Source organism: Anomalospiza imberbis, chromosome 8, assembly GCF_031753505.1.
Source record: "Anomalospiza imberbis isolate Cuckoo-Finch-1a 21T00152 chromosome 8, ASM3175350v1, whole genome shotgun sequence".
In the NCBI taxonomy this organism is placed as follows: Eukaryota; Metazoa; Chordata; class Aves; order Passeriformes; family Viduidae; genus Anomalospiza; species Anomalospiza imberbis.
The window spans coordinates 23,391,905-23,409,626 of record NC_089688.1 but is presented as its reverse complement, the minus strand read 5'-3'; the positions used below and the strand labels follow the sequence as shown (position 1 = coordinate 23,409,626).

Below are 17,722 nucleotides of genomic sequence, written 5' to 3'. Positions count from 1 at the left end.
AAGAAGTTGCATTCCACAGCCATTTTTCACTAGGGAAATGGCCTCCATCCTCTGCTCTTCCCCAAAGCTCTTCAGCTGCTGCCATGGGGGCTGAGGCTTCCACAAAGCACCCAAATGTCCCAGATCTCCCACCAACATGTGTGAACAGGACCCGGAAATTGTTTTCCAGGAGAACAAAATGTGGGGGAAGGATCATGTGAGAACTTCACACTCTTTTGTACAGTAATAAATGACCAGCCAGGAAGGAAAGGAATGTCTGTGGAAAATGAGATCCCGATGAAATGGGAAATTAATCCAGATAGTCACCCAAAAGCCTATTGCCACGCAGTGTGGACAAAGTCCTGCTATAACCAAATTCCTGCTTCCTTCTTCCATTCTGCAGCACACAAATGTGGCTGCACTGCTCACCAGACCTACATATGGGTGATATTAATCTGGTCATGCATAACCCTTATGTGATCCTCTGTATACACCACACAAAGACACACAAGCTATTATTTATATTGTATTCACAGCTTACAGAGCACCTTCTGCAAGCAGCTTAAAATCTCAGCCGTTCCAACTGAAAATCACACCTGTCAGTCAGAACCACCTCCCGGGCTGAAAACCAGACATACTCTCACTTCGGACTTCTTTGCAATTACATTGATGCCATACAATTACAGTCTGAAAAACGTGGCATGAGATACCTTTTCCCCTGCTCCTTGTAAAAATGATTCCACAGCAAAACTCTGATGAATGCTGGTGACATGAGTAATTAAAGTGAAAGTGAAACAAAGCCCTGCAACTAAGGATTTATTAATAATTATCAGTGGTAGGGCAGTTATTGAGTAAATGTGCAGATATGCAGGCTCACATACCCCCTGCACGTGAACTAACCCACAGTGTTCACTCTAGCTAGTCAAAGGTCCTCTGTAGAGATGTGTACGTGCCATCACTAATGCCCTGTAGGTGCACGCCCACCTACACTGAACCCCTCTCCCACATAGTGCAGCAGCTTCCTTGGCTAAACCATCACTTTCTGTTAGTTTGGTTCTTAGTGAAAGAGACATAAAAAATACCCAGGTGTTTGGGGATTTTTTTTCCTTTGACTGAATCTCCTAGATTTGCACCCTAAAATCAAGAATGGGATCTTCTACAAATAGCAGCTCTCTCACGGCCATACGGAGGCATGAAAAACTACTGCAGCAGATGAAAGTTGTACCAAACACATAAGAAGAACTGAGGTATTATGACATATGCATCTATTAGACATTTCTTTCAAGCATGATTAGCTAGCAAGTAGTTTAATATAATTATTTAATAAACCCTGACTCTGTGAAAGGAAAACTGTAGTATTCAATCATTCTTGTAGAAACCAGCTTTCTGTGAATCACAAGGAACCATATCAACATTTCCTGTTTAAAATAGCGTTAAGCACTGCATATATAGATATTACATTTTAAATAGCAAGTAACCATCCTGCCCATCAAGGCTGTATTACCTTTGAACCTCCTATTTTGACTTTTCTTCTTGCTGCGTAGAATGCTCTGGAAAACACTGCAAGGACTTCTACGGAGGGAGGTGGGAAAGCAAGAGGGAATGGGAAAGAGGAACAGAGAGAGTCACAGTACCAGGCGAAGGGACATAGATGGAGACTGCCTGAGTGGGTTTCAGCACTGCACAGAGAATAGTCCCATGACCCAACATCTCAAGCCATCAGATGACTCCTTTCAAAAACAAAGGTGCTGCTCTTCATGGTACAAGCCATTGGGGTTTGTTTGGTAGGGGAAGTGGGTCCAGAAGTGGACCTCTCTTAGGAAGCTCAGGTAGCTTTAGTGACACTAGCTAAATATTTATTTTTCCTCCCAGTCCCATCAGGTGGGAAACTTTCCTACAGGTGAATCAGGACCCATTCAGCATCCCCCTTAGGGCAGATGAGCATGGCTCTGCAGCCATATATCAATGGGAAAGCAGGATTTTCAAGCAGGGAGATGCCTGTGCATGTGAGCCTGCGTGTCCCTCACAGTATGCTTCAAACAGGATCAGCAGCACTGGCTTGCAGGACTTCACACAGTAGAGCCAAGCAGCAGTGCAGGTCCAGGGACATCCAGTGCCACCACCACAGCCATGCAACCCCACGCGTGACATGTCACCCACTCATGCTTTTTCTTGAGCCAAAGGATGTCGAGTCTCCTCTATCCAGCAGGATTGCTGCGTATCTTTGCTGTTTGAAAGCAGATTTGTGAGTGAAAGGGGGCAATATTATGCCAGGTGCTCCTCATGACGGTCCGTGTGCGGTTGTACTTGACTACTGTAAACCTAGAATCACAGAATCATTAAGAATGGAAAAGATCTCTCAGATAACAAGACCAACTCCTAACCAGCCCTGCCAAGTCCACCACCAAACCATGTCCCTAAGCACCACATCTACATGCTTTCTGAACACTTCCAGGGCCAGTGATTCCACCACTTCCCTGGGCAGCCTGTTCCAACGCCTGACTGCCCTTTCAAAGAAGAAAATTTTTCTAATATCCAATCAAAACCTCTCCTGGCACAACTTGAGATCATTTCCTCTTGTCCTTATCTCTTGCTGCTTGGGAGATTAGCCTGACCCCCACCTCACTACAACCTCCTTTCAGGCAGTTGTAGAGAGTGTTAAGGTCTCCCCTGAGCCTCCTTTTTTCCAGGCGAAACAACCCCAGCTCTCTTAGCTGCTCCTCAAATGATTAACTCTTCACACCCTTCAACAGCTCTGTGACCCTTCTCTGGACTCAGTTGATTTCCTCAATGTCCTTCCTGGACAGAGGGGCTCAGAACTGGACACAGCACTGGGAGTGCAGCCTCGCCAGTGCCCAGTACAGGGGGACAATCCCTGCCCTGGTCCTGCTAGCCACACTATTGCAGATAAAGGCCAGGATGCCATTAGTTGGGGCACACTGCTGGCTCATGTTCAGCTGGCTGGCAGCCAAAACCTCTGTTCTTACATCAGGGCACCCACAGTTTTTTTTAAAACAAACAACCTGATTTTATGGTGTTTTTGACAGGGTGCCTCCCTCAAGAGCCACTTCAGAAGCTTTTATCTCAATTAACTTTTATGACCCTGACAAGGTCAGGGTGTGCCCAGGCAGAGGCAGGGACCCAGCACCCAGATCTGGGCACACGTCTCAGGAAAACCTGCTGTCTCCCCAGGACCAGCTCAGCAGAGCATGTGCAGCATCTCCCCACCTGAGCTAATTTTCAGTGAACACTTAGGTGCTTGTAAAAATCCCACCTCATCCTTGCAACATGGAGAGGTCACCAGAAATGTCTGGAGGACACTTCTTAATTACCTGTGCTATATAAAACAAGGATTATCAATCCGAAGGCTATCAATGTAACTCATTTCAGTACTGTTACATTCACTTTCAATTCAACTTATGAGAAATGGATACAGATTCTGTTCTCTTTCCTCAGCTATTTTGAGACACATCTGAAATACAAATATTCAACAGAAAGATGGAACTGGAGGAACAGTAGCCACAGACAAACCACAACTACAGATGTAGTCTATATTTGTTAAATGTGCCTTTGTAGCATGATTTTTTAAAATATAATCCCTATTTTTTTTCAAGTATCACTGTGCTGAACAAAGCAGTGCATTGCCTCTGCATATAACACAGCCTGTAGCCCTTCTGAAGAGGAAAATTTGAGTTAATTACCCACATCACCTCATTAGTCTCCATCTTCTAACATATAAAAATTAAAGAGAAGCATGCTTGCTGGAGTAGAATTGCTAAAAGGCAGAAGTTGCAAGATTGCTGTGCAGTGCGCTGCCAGCTGCAGGCAGGAGAAGGCCCCAACAAGAATGCCAAGCCCCTGGCACACACAGGAAACATACATATTTTTTATTCTTTCACTGACATTTTTTTAATTCATTCAAATAATACTTCAGAGGGAAAAAGACACAATCACAATATGACAGCCAAAGCTTTTTTTTTTTTTTTTTTTTTGGTGACCCAGCAGTACAATTATTCTGCATACTGCATGCATATCATGAGGTTAAATAAGAAATAAGGTCAGGCCACAGAAACTTCAGAACAAAAACAATGAACAAATAAAAAAATCTCTATCATCTTGCTAAATATCTTTGGGGAGAATCATTTACTTCCCAACTATGCGCATTTGTTCCTTAAACTATAGGGTTTGGACTTGGTAGAAAATATGAGAAGAATCAGGGCTGTAATATGAATAGTCACGGTGTAAATGCATATATCTCATGTATCTCTGTTCAAAGAAAGGATACGAGATACTCCAAACCCACACGGTGCTTTACCTGTGTCTTCCATATCCACGTTTACTATTGTGACAAGGAAGAGTCTCTGAAAACCCCATTCACACCTCACCGAGCATGCAGCACACATAGTACCTTCAAGCCCACACAGAACATTTCAGAGCAAAACACAGGTTTAATACTAAGGACTGCAATATTCTCACAGAAGTATTTATTGCACGAGACTGGTGCAGGCAGGGGCATGTCTCACACTGCACGCTGTCCATAGATTCACGTCCTGGTTTAACGCTGGCCTGTGCAGGGTACTCCAGTCCCTCTCCAGCTCCTCCCTCGCCCCGCTGTACATCACCCAACAAACCCAGGGAGAGGGCTTCGCTCAACAGCCTCAGCTTCGTCAATTCACACCGACATTCATTCCAAACCTTATCAATTCAGCTAAGAAGAAACTGCTGGTGGAAAGGAGAAATAAGGTGACTGCTCTGAGAGCCCGCTCAGCTGCCTGGCAGTAACCTTGGCATCGGGGCTGGTAGACAGTGCACACGGATACCCACGGACACAGTTACTTTTCCTTCGACCCTGACACCTTACAGCAAGCCCGTCAGCGCTGCCCGGGCAGGTATCTACGCCTAATCCCCGTGGTTCAGCCTGACTAGACCCGTCCCAGCCCGGGCTTCCTCCCGGGCCAGCCCCGCTCCTGGAGCGGGATGCTCCGGGAGGACGAGTCGGGCAGAATCCGCATCCCCGGCATCCCCCGCCGCACCTTTCCCAGCCTCCTCCCGCGGTGGCGGGGCGGCCGGTCCTTACCGTAGAGCAGGTTTCTCGTCACCTGCCCCCCCATGTCGGCGCAGCCCCCGCCCGGCTCCGGCTCCGCTCCGCAGTCCCCGGCCCACGCGGGACCCGGCTGCCCCGCGCCGGCAGCCTCCGCCCACACCCGCGCCTCCCGCCGCGGCACCGGCGCTCCGAGCTGTCATCTTTATTTACATAAGAAGGAGGAGACTTCGCGGCTTCCTGAAATAGCTGCCGGCGTTTCACCGATACAGCGTGTCCCCCCTCCCCACGCACACGGCGCGGTCGCACGGCGCGGAGCGCGGCAGGCGAAGGCATCCATGCGCGGTGCCGCCGGCCGGCCTCAAACACGGCGGTACCCGGAGCCCTGGCAATGCTCAAAACAAAGCGGGAGGCACCGACTCCACGCGGCAAAATAAAGACAACAAAAATTAAGAACTCATTTATAAAACCAAGCGACCCTGGCCATGTGAAACTTTCGCTCCCCACTGTAAAACCCTGGAATAAATTAGAACAGGGAAAAAGAAAAGTTAAACAAAATTTATTACCAGACATCACCACACCGTTCTTCAAACGGCTTTTGCAGATTATTAATTATTTTATTGTTTTATTAATAATTATTATTAATAATATTAATAATTATTAATTATTTAATAAATAAGTGCTCGAAACGCAGAATGGTTCGCCACAGGCTGAAATAATAAAAACATGATCCCCCGTAAACTCTTTTGTGCAGGGCTCGCATGCTCAGCCCAGATACAATGCTTCCTGCGCTCCAGCTCATTACCTCTGCTGACGGATAATGGCCAGCGTTAGAAAATGCAGGGGGATGCCGAGAGTGGTGCAAGGAGGTGCGCAGGGGACCGCAGCCAGGGATGGTCCCTCGGGTGCTCTCTGCATCCCGCAGTTCGTGCAGGAGCTTGCTCGTTCCCTCCATCTCCAGCACCGCACGCCCCTGCCCACTCACTCCTCTCCCTGCATCTCTCCTGTCCACTGCTCTATGGATAAATCAACACAGCAGGCACCGAGCTGCCACAGCCAGCCCCGGCAGATCCCAGCTGGCTCGATGAAAACTAGCTCATGCATCTTTATGCTGCGCCACAGTTGCTCCTCTCTCTGCAAAGGAGCGGGAGTCAAACTTGTGCAGCCACGAGAGTAGCCCTGCCTCCCAACTCTTACCATGGTGTTGGGCAAATCCTGCCATCCCACTGCCTCGATTCTGCCACCGGAAAAAAGGGAAATAAGATTTTCTCTTGCCTGTGTTGTAAGGATTATTTGGTTAGGATGTCTGTGCGCTGAGGTCTCAGCACTTCTGGAAAAAAAAAAAAAAAAAAAAAAAAAAACAACAAAAAGAAAAGAGAAAAAAAAAAGCAGTGCAAAAAAAGCCCAAGCCAAAAAGCATAGTCAGGGTGTTTGCACTAGTGCTGAGTGCTTGAGGAAAGCTGTGTCCAGCATTTTCAACCTGCAAGAGGAGTTTCTCCCGAGCCCTCCATCCAGTCACCACTGCCAGCTCACCCTCTACTCCCACCTGCCCAGCCGAGACGTGCACCCGGACTCCAGAGCCAAGCAGCAGCTGTTCCTCTGCTGAGCAGCACGCAGGCAGCACTCTGCTCATCCCTGCCCAAAGTCACACTCTGCAGGGCTCATGGCAGCTTCTTGGCAGAAGAAGAATCTTACTTTTTCTCCCTTCTATTTTTTTCCCCCGCCCCGATGATGCTGCATTTACAGCAGCAGCGGGTGGGGTGAGGACTTGTCCCCCAAGCACGGTGGTGTGGCCCCTACACCCCCAGTGGGTGCAGGACATCTCTCAGGTCACACCAACCTGTCACAGCACCATGCTCTGCTCCCTGGCTGCTGGGGACCCACAGATGCCACAAGGATACTGCTGGTTTCATCTTCTGGGGGACACCTCACCCTCTCAGGCAAAGAGTCCAGAAATTTACAACATCAAATAACACGTTTCACTTGGAGGAATGAAGATTGACTTGGACAATCAATCCCAAGTTTTCTCCCTTAGTTTCTCATTTCAGCTCTGCTTTCCATCCTTACCTTAATCTTGCTACAGCTCTGTGAATAATTGACTTCTTGGTTCACTGCCTCAACCAAGAGATTGCTAGAAAAAAAAATATAATTTCATGTTGGCCCAAAAATGAATGCTTTGTGCGTCTCACTGAACAAAATGTTTCTTTAACTCAAAATGAACCATTTTATTTTCAGAGTTATTTTTACCTCATTTTTTCAAGTTATGGTCATTCAATCCAGCTCTGAAATGATGTCCTTAAAAAAAAAAATTAAGCCCTTTGTTTTCCAAAAGGAAAAGTGTGAATTGCTATCTTGTCTGATTATTTTATTTTTTCCAATTTATTGGCTTTGTTTGTTTGTCTGAAGGGGAGGGTGGAGAGGGCAGACTGCCAGAATGAGTCATCCTGTTTGGCAGAAAATTATAAACAATTTCAATTGATTTTAAAATTGGAGGTTTTTTTCCAAGAGTCCAGCATCCCCTCCCACCCCTGAGCTTCCCCCAGTGCTGTGGAGCAGCTCCTGGGGGACACAGACCCCCAGAGCAATCCACAGCAGTAGAATGGCCTGTCTGCCCTGTTCTGTGGTAATTCCTTAAGGATTATTTGCATATAGCAAATCTTTCCTTCAGAGACACATCACACTGAAACTTACTGCTGATTTGTTCTGGTCACCTCCAAGCCCATTTCAGGCCTTCATCTATTCCAAATTACTCCTCAGTCTTTCATGTTTCAGGTTCTCCTCTAGACAAAGGGAAAACCTACCTATTGCCCTGTTCCTGTTTTACAGTTCTCTCTGTCGATAGACTCTTGGTCCCCTTGGGCTGTTTCTTTGCCCTTGTCAATAAGGGTAAGGCCTCCCATTTTGGCATCAAGTATAAAAATCAATAACATCACCATTTGCACACCCTTCTAAATCACTGACAAAGGTATTAGGTTGGACCCAACAAAAACCCAGCCCCTAAATCCATTTCCATTCATGAACTTCATCCAGCAAACTCCAGCCAAGCAGCAGTGTTGCTGTCCAAGCCAGGAGAAATCTGCTGCAAGAGTATTTTGAGGCAGTGTCTGATCTTGCTAAATATACTTATTAACCACAAGAGTAGGATGCTGAGGCTGAAGAGTACTTCTGAAAATAGATTCGCGGACATCAAGCCATTTATTAGCTAAAATCTTGGATCTTTCCAAGCAGCCTTGAGCAGACAATGGGGCACCTCTCCCAGCCCTCCCAGGATAAAATCCCTAGCCCTGGGTACCAGGCAGGGTGGCCAGGAAGGGTTATGACTATCTGTGTTGCTTTCCTGGTGTCCTGGTAAGAAAGCTGGCAGGTCAGCAAGGAGGATGCCAATGAACCATCATGGTCTAGGAAAAGACAGGCCAACACAACCAAACAGCCCATTCAACCCTGACTGAGGGAAAGCAGAAGAGATACCTGCAGGGAACTACAGCAGGGAGAACCAGCAGAGACCTGTCTTGCACTGGAGGAAACACAGAAGAAGGTACAAAGATAGAAGAAAAGGATGAAAACTCCTACTCAGGGAGATCAAGGATAAGATCATAGCTATGCATAGGCCAGGCCAAGAAAATGAAAATCCAGTTCATGCAAGTCTCATGCAGCTAGAAGTCCTTTGGAACTGGATTTGGCTCTATGGACAACTGGAGTTTACACTTTGTTAGCGCGACAAAACAAGAAATAAAACCTCTCTTGATGGAGATCACATCTCCTTTAACGGTGCTGCAGGTAGAGACATCCAGCCAAGAAACAGTCCAAGAAGTTTCCTTGAATATCAGCATAGGTAAAAGGTGAGAACTCTGGAAATCAATCTAATAATCACCAGGTATGGAATCTTCTCTCAACGACTTTCAGGTTTAAAAGCTGCGATCAGTTTCTCTATTAGCACTTACACTTAGCTCTATGGTAACAAACAGATTGACCAGAAATTGCCCTTTTTCACCCAATGCAGTAGCTCTCAGCTACTGGAGTTCATCTGGGAAGATGGGATAATTTATGGGAACACATTCTAAGGTCTTTTTTCAGCATGAGTCTCTGACTGCTACTAGGGGGAAGCTTCACCTGTACAGAAAACAGATTTCCTTCAGGAGCCTCTGCCATTGTAACTTCAGAGGAAAAATTATGTTCTCAGTAGAAAGCATCCAAGAAAAAGTCTCACCAGCATGCACAAGAAACAGCTAGGAAACCTTGCCTTCTATGCATTCTTTTAAAATTAATTTATTGCCATTAACAGAGGTGACTCAGACGAAAGGTGTGTCTCCACGTTCAATCCTTTATCTGCAGTGCAAAGACACAGATCCCGCTGTAGCAATCAATATGCTGATTAGTCGATGTTTATGCAGCCACTTGGGAATATAACGAGTTATGTCATTATTAAGCATTATTATAAAGCTGCAGCTCTGGATGAAAGCCAAATCTCAGTGTAAGTCAAAGGAAATTCAAAATTCTGGCTGAAATTCTTAAAATCAAAATTACGACTCATACCTACAACTGCACTGCAACTGCAAACCCAGGTGGCTCAATTACCCCAATACAATTCCCTGCAGGCACAGCAGGAAGGGGAATTTAAGGACAGGAAAAAATCTTTAGGCTGACTAACCACCTCCCATATGCACTTAGCTTAAATGAGACATCAGCTTAAATGAGACTGTGTTTGCTTTAGTGACAGGAGCTGCAGCAGCACAGTGGTAAAGGCTGTCTCTGGCAGGGCAATAAAGACATCAGGGAGGTGTTGCCATGGATGTCCAGGTTGTGGACTGATTCGGTGAAGGAGAGCCAGAGGCCTCATGCCACTGCTCAAGGGCTGTCACCCCTGTTTATGTAAAACCAAAGCTGCCACAGGACTTCCAAGTCTTAACCCTCTCGCTGCCAGCGTTCATCGTTTTATCATAACCTCCCTGCTTGACTGTCTGCAGGAGTGGAAGAGAGAAACAGCAGTGTTGGAGAGGGACAAAAAGCTGAGCAAAAAGAAGGATTTCTATGGAAAGGAACTGAACTGACCTCAGGCCAAATTGCACAACATTTTTCCATCAACATGTACGTGCTCACAAGCCCCCACTGGATGGGGGGTTTACCTTTAAAGAGAGTGACTCAGTGCATGAAGGTGTCAGGAAAGAAGTTATTGCACCAAAAGCCAAGAGTGCTCCCTCTTCCTTGAATACTTTTGGGATAATATATTGAGAAAACACTGTGGGAAACTAAGAAGGAAGCAAGGACTAAAAATCACAGAACTCAATATAAAATGAGCCTGGCAGTAAAACATTGCACTGAGCTAACCAGGAGCTTTTAAATGATACAGGAAAATTGTGTCTGTCTGGGGCAAGGTCCCCTGCAATCTGCCAGAAGCCCATTCCTGAGGGCAAGTATCATGCTGTGCATGACACCAACCAGGCCTTCAAATGCCTCCAGCTCTGACCTTCATTTCCATGCTAAATTAATAGCTTTGCCTCTCACTGCCATTTCACATTACCTCTTCAAGCACAAGAGTCAAAAGAATCTTAGACTTATCCAAATAAAATGGAAAATGAATATAAAAACATGTCAACTGCAGAAACACTGTAATTTTAAAAACCAGAGAAATGCTGATTTATAACACTCACCTGAATTAAGTTATGTTTTCAGAACTAGAGAGAAAATTAAAGTTTCTATCTTAAAGCAAATATTTTCTTTAATCTCATGAGAATATATTTATTTTTACTTTAACTGGAGGTACGGCACAATGACAACATGGCAGGACTGAGAAATGTGTTATTTCAAGCCCAGTTCTGTGGCTATTAAATATTTGGAAACTTTGAACAGTATCACGTGATAAGGCACTATGGCAGACTTTAGCAACCCAAGTATAATGTCTTTCCACACAAAGTTACAGGGAATACTGGTATAATATATATACTTTCATATTATATAAGTAGCTCATTCACACTTTATCACAGGCAAGATCCAAATTCTGCACTGAAAAACTAAATCACCAACTAGAATCAACAGCATTTTAATGGCATTTTTGCTTTAACATGTGACTGCAGAGCAAACACTACATTCACTTTCACAATATTCCTGTAGGAAGAGGTGATGCCTCTCTGCCTGAGCTAAAGAAGCACGTTTTGAGTTTTTTCAAAAATTTTAATAAGGATCTTTTCAAGCAACAGGTTAATTCATTCTAACAATCTTCATTCAATGCCCTCTAGAAAGGGCACAGGCTGGACTCTGTGAAACCAAAGAGGTAAATAAGGTAATCAAAAAGCACCGGCACCAAGGTCAGATGGACAACTTCCACTCCAGCACGTGATAGCTTTTGAGAGCCTGACTTTGTAATCTAAATAACGTTCCCTCGTCAAAGAAATGCAGTTGCTAAAGATTTTTCTTAGCAGATACAATGATAAGAGTGAATAACCTCTCTGTTTCCTGTGCCACCCTTTCCGAGAAAAGCCTCTCACTTACATGCCGGGATGTTTGTAACCAAGCAAAGGCACTGTATGTTTGTGATGTAAATATTAGCCAGCAGAGAAACACCTTTTTATTACCCCGCTGAAAGTCCTCCAGAGAGGACAGTGAAGGGCAGCAGGATCCAAAAGAAACCTTTTGGGCTGGCAAGATGGGCAGGCAGGCTCACACCACATGTCCATGAGAATGTCCTCCACTGCATGTGCCCACAGAAAGTTTTAGCCTGGGCTTGGAAAGGCTCCTGGGGTCACAGAAGACACTCAGTGATCCTCATTCAGGAATAGCTTCTCATGCACCCCTTTTCACCCCAAAACTTCCCTGTCTCCTGGGACAGGGCCATCTCAGAGGAAATGTGACTTACTTGCAGAACTTTCCTGTACAGAGCTGCTTTCACAAGCTCTTTTACATTGGTCTCCAGGGAACCAAAGGAGCGGGAGGTCAAATACTTCAAGGACAAAATGGTGAATTTTTCAGCCCTGGTGAAAGGAATCTTGCTGGTGTAAATACCAAACAAATCATGTCATGCCTGTTACAGGTGTTGCCCCTTTCCACTCCCTCTGTTCATCTTATACTCATCATTCTCTGGTCTTCTACTTCTCCCTCACCAGATACTGATGTTTTGTACCTCCCCATCCTAGACTCTGTGGCCTTTAACATTTTACCTGAAATTTACCCTTCCTCTCGTGTTATGTCCTCTAACTCCTTTCTTCTATTATTCAAACTAAAAGACATTTTGACTCTAACTGAATCTCATAGAAGTATCATGAAAGGTCACAAGCCAGATGCAGTAGACTGGGGGCAGCTGTTATTGGAATGAGAAAAGAGTTTTGGTTCTTCAGCTGAGGAAAACAAGACTTAATCAGTCCTGTCTTTAATCAGACAAAAAAATCACAGTTTTACCTTCACCAAATGCCACTTGTTTTATAGCTACTTTATCAAAGCACAAAGCAGATGAACATAAAGTGCAAATATTATACTAAGTAGAGCAATGGTCATGTTTCCCTCCAGTCACTTATCCATCCCACATTTCCATTTCCAGGAGAAGGGATCAGGGCAGGACGTGAGACTCATATTACCAAACACAGAAAAATGTCCATATCCCCAGGATCTAAACCATGCTAATGTATTCACCACTGCAGCATCTAGACTGAGCGTCTCTGACCTACCACAGCTTCTCGTGATCTGCGGCAAACTTCCGCAAACCAAAACAACTCCAACTGCTCCTGCCATTGTGCCTCTTCCTCCCATACACCATGCCTCCAATCCAAAGGTCTTTTTCACTTCTCCTTCCTCCCTCCCCCAATTCTTTGTCTCTGCAACCTCTTCTGTGCCGCCCACACACTTGGAGTGTGGAGAGCAGACCAATCTGGCAAGCTCAAATAACAACAAAAAAAGGAAAGAAAAAGGGAGAAAAAAGTAGTTTTCTGGCCTAGAAAGCTCCTCTGTATTTTTATTTGGAGGGAGCAAGCAAATCTCTTTTCCTTTCACCATGAACCAAAGGGAATGGCAATGGATCCCAAGGCCTCGCATTCTCACAAATCAGCCCTCACAAAAATAAGGGGCTGGTATTTCTTCTGGACACACAGGCACCTTTGAATAGGAACATCATGCTTTTTTCAACCTTCTTCCAGCCCCGAGCACCAGTTAAAAATATCAGTTTTTACAAGGTTGTGTTAGATTAGCCAGTTTTCTTGTTAGTTTTTCTTAAAAAGAGCTGAGGAGAAGCTTTGCTGCCTGCCTGGAGGCTCCCTAACCAGCCAGGCATTTGTTGGCACTTCAGGGGCTGCTGGGCTGGCTGGGCAGGTGCCCACACACACAGCACAAGAAGGAGGTTTGGAAAGGTGCAGCACCCCCTCAGTGCCCACATGGCACTGGCAACATTTGCCCATCAAGGTCCCAATCCTGTAATCTCACCAGCACATACAAAAAATCCACTCTGGCATAAAGCATCTAATGACATTAATGGCACACAGCACAGTGATACGGTCCAGGCATGTGGAAATAATCACAGGCCCAGAACCCAGGATGACTGATTTTTTTCCCATTCAACATATGTTTTACTTAGATGTCTGCTTCTTCCCACCCTTCCTTCTCTTGGTCTCCCAAACTATTATTTGGTTTTGTGGGAACAGAGAAAAACATCTTAGAACAGAAACATTAAATCACACCTATCTAAGAAAAAAAAAATGCTTAACTTAGATATAAACAAGATATTTTATTAAATACACACATTCCTAATAATAGGCAGGATTTGACCCTAGCACAACTGGTCTCTTGAGCAGATAAAACACATCTGAACTCTGTTCAGCATGAGGGGCTAAAAATAATGTTTGCGATTGGAATTGAAGAAGTTGAGTTTCAATTATTAATAAATACTGCTTATTAGGACCAAAGTGTATGTTCCACAGAATTACTCAAAAACTCTAAGCTATTCTGTGCAGCTATTTGCTTGTTCAAGGTGACCTGTGAGCCATACCCCAGGCTAGTAAAAATCAGCAGTTACATCATTTACAACACCAATCCAAACAGAGTGTCTCTCCCTCCCTATCAGGTCATCTTAACTCAGCTTTAGCTGCACAAAAGCATTTTCACTTCTGCAGCTTCGTGCCAACTATGATGACTCTTGTCACTTTAGCCTTATGTAGCCACACTGACAAAATGTCCATCTTCAGTGGCTTTATCAGCACAGTTCAGCCACAGTCATCATAATGCTGACAGTCTTTAACCAGGATTTCCCCCAGTATCCACCTACACTGCTCTATTGAAAGCAAATTCTCACCTGTGCCTCTAAAGCAGATCAGCCACCACACTCTTCGCCTGATTTTCTAAACTGGACATTTTCACACATCTCTTCTTGTCGTCTAGCTTGAGGGGCCAGTACCAGCACCACTTTTGGTGGCAGCTGCATGTCCTTGTTCACAGGAGACACTTGCATATCCCAGGGGAATCCCTACTTGACTGTTACCCAGCTTTTACCTCCAAAGAGAAAACACAGACAACTGATGCTCAGTGCTCCCCAGCTTCAACCAGATCTTCATCAAATTGCACTCTGCCATACTTCTAACTCACACACAGTGGACTGAGTCCACCAACATTTCCAAGACTTCATTCAAGGTCTGGCTGTGGTCTCACCCCCACTTCAGAGACTATTTGCCCGTCAGCTCCAGTGAGAGGACAGAAGAGAATGTTTTTCATTAAAGTAGAGTAGTTAAGAAGTATAAATATTTTTCTCTCCATCTAGATTAAGATATGAACATTAGACATGGGCGTTACAAGAAAAATATCTCTGCATATTCCATGTTAGCAGCACAGGTCAGTACACTACATGGACATGAAGCTATTTCAGATGATGCTCTTTTTAACAGGTTCAAGTGTATTGAAGATCCATGTCTCAGGAGTTTGTGATCTTCCCAGACATTACTTTTTGCTTCAAGACAAACCCCAAACCTGCTGTCAAGGCAGAGGTTTATTTAAGAGTATATGTACAAGGCCCATACCACAGTGTCCCTGAGCAACTCTCTTTTGAATGGGCTGCCCTTGGGGAGTGCAGGGAGCCACCTGTCCCTGGGTGTTCAAACACCAGGCCTTGCCTGCTGGCCACTCCTTCTGGATATTGTTCATGCTAACCTAAAGCTCAGTAACTACTTTTTTACTCACAGCCTACACTATATTGCTGACACCGTTTATCCAGCTGCTGCTTTGCAAGTCTGTGAAACACTTAGGCTCAAAACTCAGGCAATGCAGAAAAGCATCTTTATTCCATACCTTATTTCACCTTCTAGCAAACAGAAGCAGTGTCTCTCTCCCACAGCAGGGATGGACCCTTAGCTGGGTAAGACCATAGTCTGAGCCAATACTTGTTGGGATTTAGACAACTTGAGCCAAGCAAGAAGACTTGGAAGATGTTGAAATTTGAGTGGGAGACTTGTGTAAAGACACACAGAAATATTTAAAGGAAATGGGCACAATGAAAAGGAAATACATTTTTGCTGGCTTATGAAAATAAAATATACGCAAGGCTTAATCTGACACTACTGAAATCACTAAGAATTTTGCCAGTGAAGCAAAACAAAAGCAGAAATGGAAACAACATCTGACATTTGCTTTGTCAGACTCATACAAAATGCTGTAGTTATTGCCTATGAGATAGATAAATAATACACCATAAGAAGCATATGATTTTAAATTTTCATTTTCACAGTACAAAGGTGTCATAATCTGGAGAGTTTTCATTTATGCTGACTCATATTAAAGACGAGATTTTCCATTTGGAGAGTCAAGTTAAATCTATAAAGACACCAAGCAAAACAACATGTGAGAGAAAAACAGATTTAAATACAACATAGAAATGGAAGATTATTTGGATAAAATTTGTTGCAAGTAATTTATTGTCAAAGTAGCCTTCAAACCTAAGTTCTTGGAATGCAAAAGGCAGAATATTTCTGTAAATTATTGTTCGGGAACTGATCGTATAAGCCTCAGAGGCTTATCCAGTATAAATGAAAGCATCTGGCCTTGTATCTTTAAGACCATAATGATATGGCTGCTGAGCAGTCACTATGGAAAGCATGATATTCAGAAATTAATACCTCTCTGAGCACAGAACATATAATGAAGATAACAAGGCAGAACAGAGAAACACCACTTGGACTATCACATCTGGCATACTCGATGGATTAGTCATGCAGGCAGCAGACCTGCACTGGGGGAGAGCAGAAGAATGGGGTAAGGAACCTAACCCTAAACAATTAACCTTTGGGTAAGTAGCAGACCATTATCAAGCCAACGTAACTAGATCCAGGCCTAGCATTTCAGGGCAGTCAAAGCTGGGGTTATGTCCTCTTCTGGAAGCTCTGTTTTTTAGGGACATTTCCACAATTTACAGCCTGTGGGATGCAATAGGCTCTGATATCATCATTTTCTAAATACTATCTGCACAGCAGATGTTTTGTGCGTGCACACTAACCCTCAAGCTTCTACCATCTGTTTTTTTTTACCTAACAAGTCAGGTGTTCATGTTTTTTAATCAAAATAATAAAATTTGGTCTTCTAAAGAAGAAAACATGGGGGTTCTTCACTTATTCTCTTCACTCTTGAAAAACCTTGTTAAAAATGAAAAAAAAATTGGAGCACTGGGTGGAATGATTCCCCTTTAGTCACAGGGAAAATTACAGAGTAGGACTATAAGAGGGCGAATTAGCAGCACAAACAATGGAACCTAACACCACCTGACTTTCTTCTCCCTTTTTAAATAAGCAAAGAGTAACATGAATAGGCACCATGGAGACAGAGAGCTCCCACACCAGGCAAGGTGTGGAGAGGAGGAAGAGCAATGCTGGATGAATGCTGACATCTAAACATGCCAGCAAGGGCCAGGGGTGTCACAGGTGGGTCAGACCCCAAGTCCTTTGAGGACCTCAAACTGCCACCCCCGACCAGCTGAGGGTCAGATCCCCGATGAGAGGCAGCCAGCATCAGATGCACAGAACTGGGACACTGCCCTCTCCTCTACCCTCTTTCTCACAAGGGATGAAAGCCAAGCAACAAAGAACTTTTTAATGGATCATCACTGGTGATGGACCAGCTGTGACACTTGGCAAGCTCCTCATTATGAGCCCCAGAGAAATGGCACTCATTGCAAATACCACAGGGTTTAAGTTCAGCATCTTTTCTGGTTACTGTTTGTGTACAGGAAGCTTCCCTGCTGGAGCAAGTTCTTTCACTATTCCTCCCTATTCAAATAGAAATTATATCATTAAATAAATAAAAAAAAAAAAACCTGGTTTAAACCTATTTTAAAGTTAAAAGATGCAAAAATGAAACAGCATGAATGTCTCTCCTCATTGCCCAAGCCTTACAACATCACAACAACATCACAGTTCTCCCTCAGCCAGACTATAGACATTCACAGTGGCCTGAAACACTAATAGCAAACATGAACCCACCATATGTAGAAATAAGTTGCATTCATCACTGATTAATGCACAGACAAGCAAAACTGTGCTAACAGAAATATCTGGAGAAAGTATATTTCCCCTCCCAAACCAAACAGCTACAATCACCCAACCACTAAGAAGAGGCATCATCATGAAGAGCTCAGTCTTGTGCCAGGGAAATGAGCAGTGAATGAAAACTCATTATTAACAGGTCAGAAGCAATTAATTATTCAACCAGGAGCAGAGAAATTTTAGATAACTAACATATGTATAAAAG

General features: G+C 44.3%; 1 protein-coding gene across 5 annotated transcripts in view; it reads right to left on the bottom strand.

The window, feature by feature from the left end:
• The window catches only part of NEURL1 (neuralized E3 ubiquitin protein ligase 1), a 144,358-nt gene that overhangs the window by 77,776 nt on the left and 48,860 nt on the right, over positions 1–17,722 (bottom strand). Inside the window, exon 1 of one of the 5 annotated variants that reach the window (XM_068197973.1) lies at positions 6,218–6,257. The exons of 2 other annotated variants lie outside the window; for them this stretch is intronic. In XM_068197973.1, coding sequence (XP_068054074.1) covers positions 6,218–6,242 — 25 coding nt within the window. In that variant the 5' untranslated portion in view covers positions 6,243–6,257. Of the gene's footprint in view, positions 1–5,056; positions 5,212–5,825; positions 5,973–6,217; positions 6,258–17,722 lie in introns of those variants that run through there. 2 more of the 5 variants (XM_068197975.1, XM_068197972.1) reach the window with 2 other exon arrangements.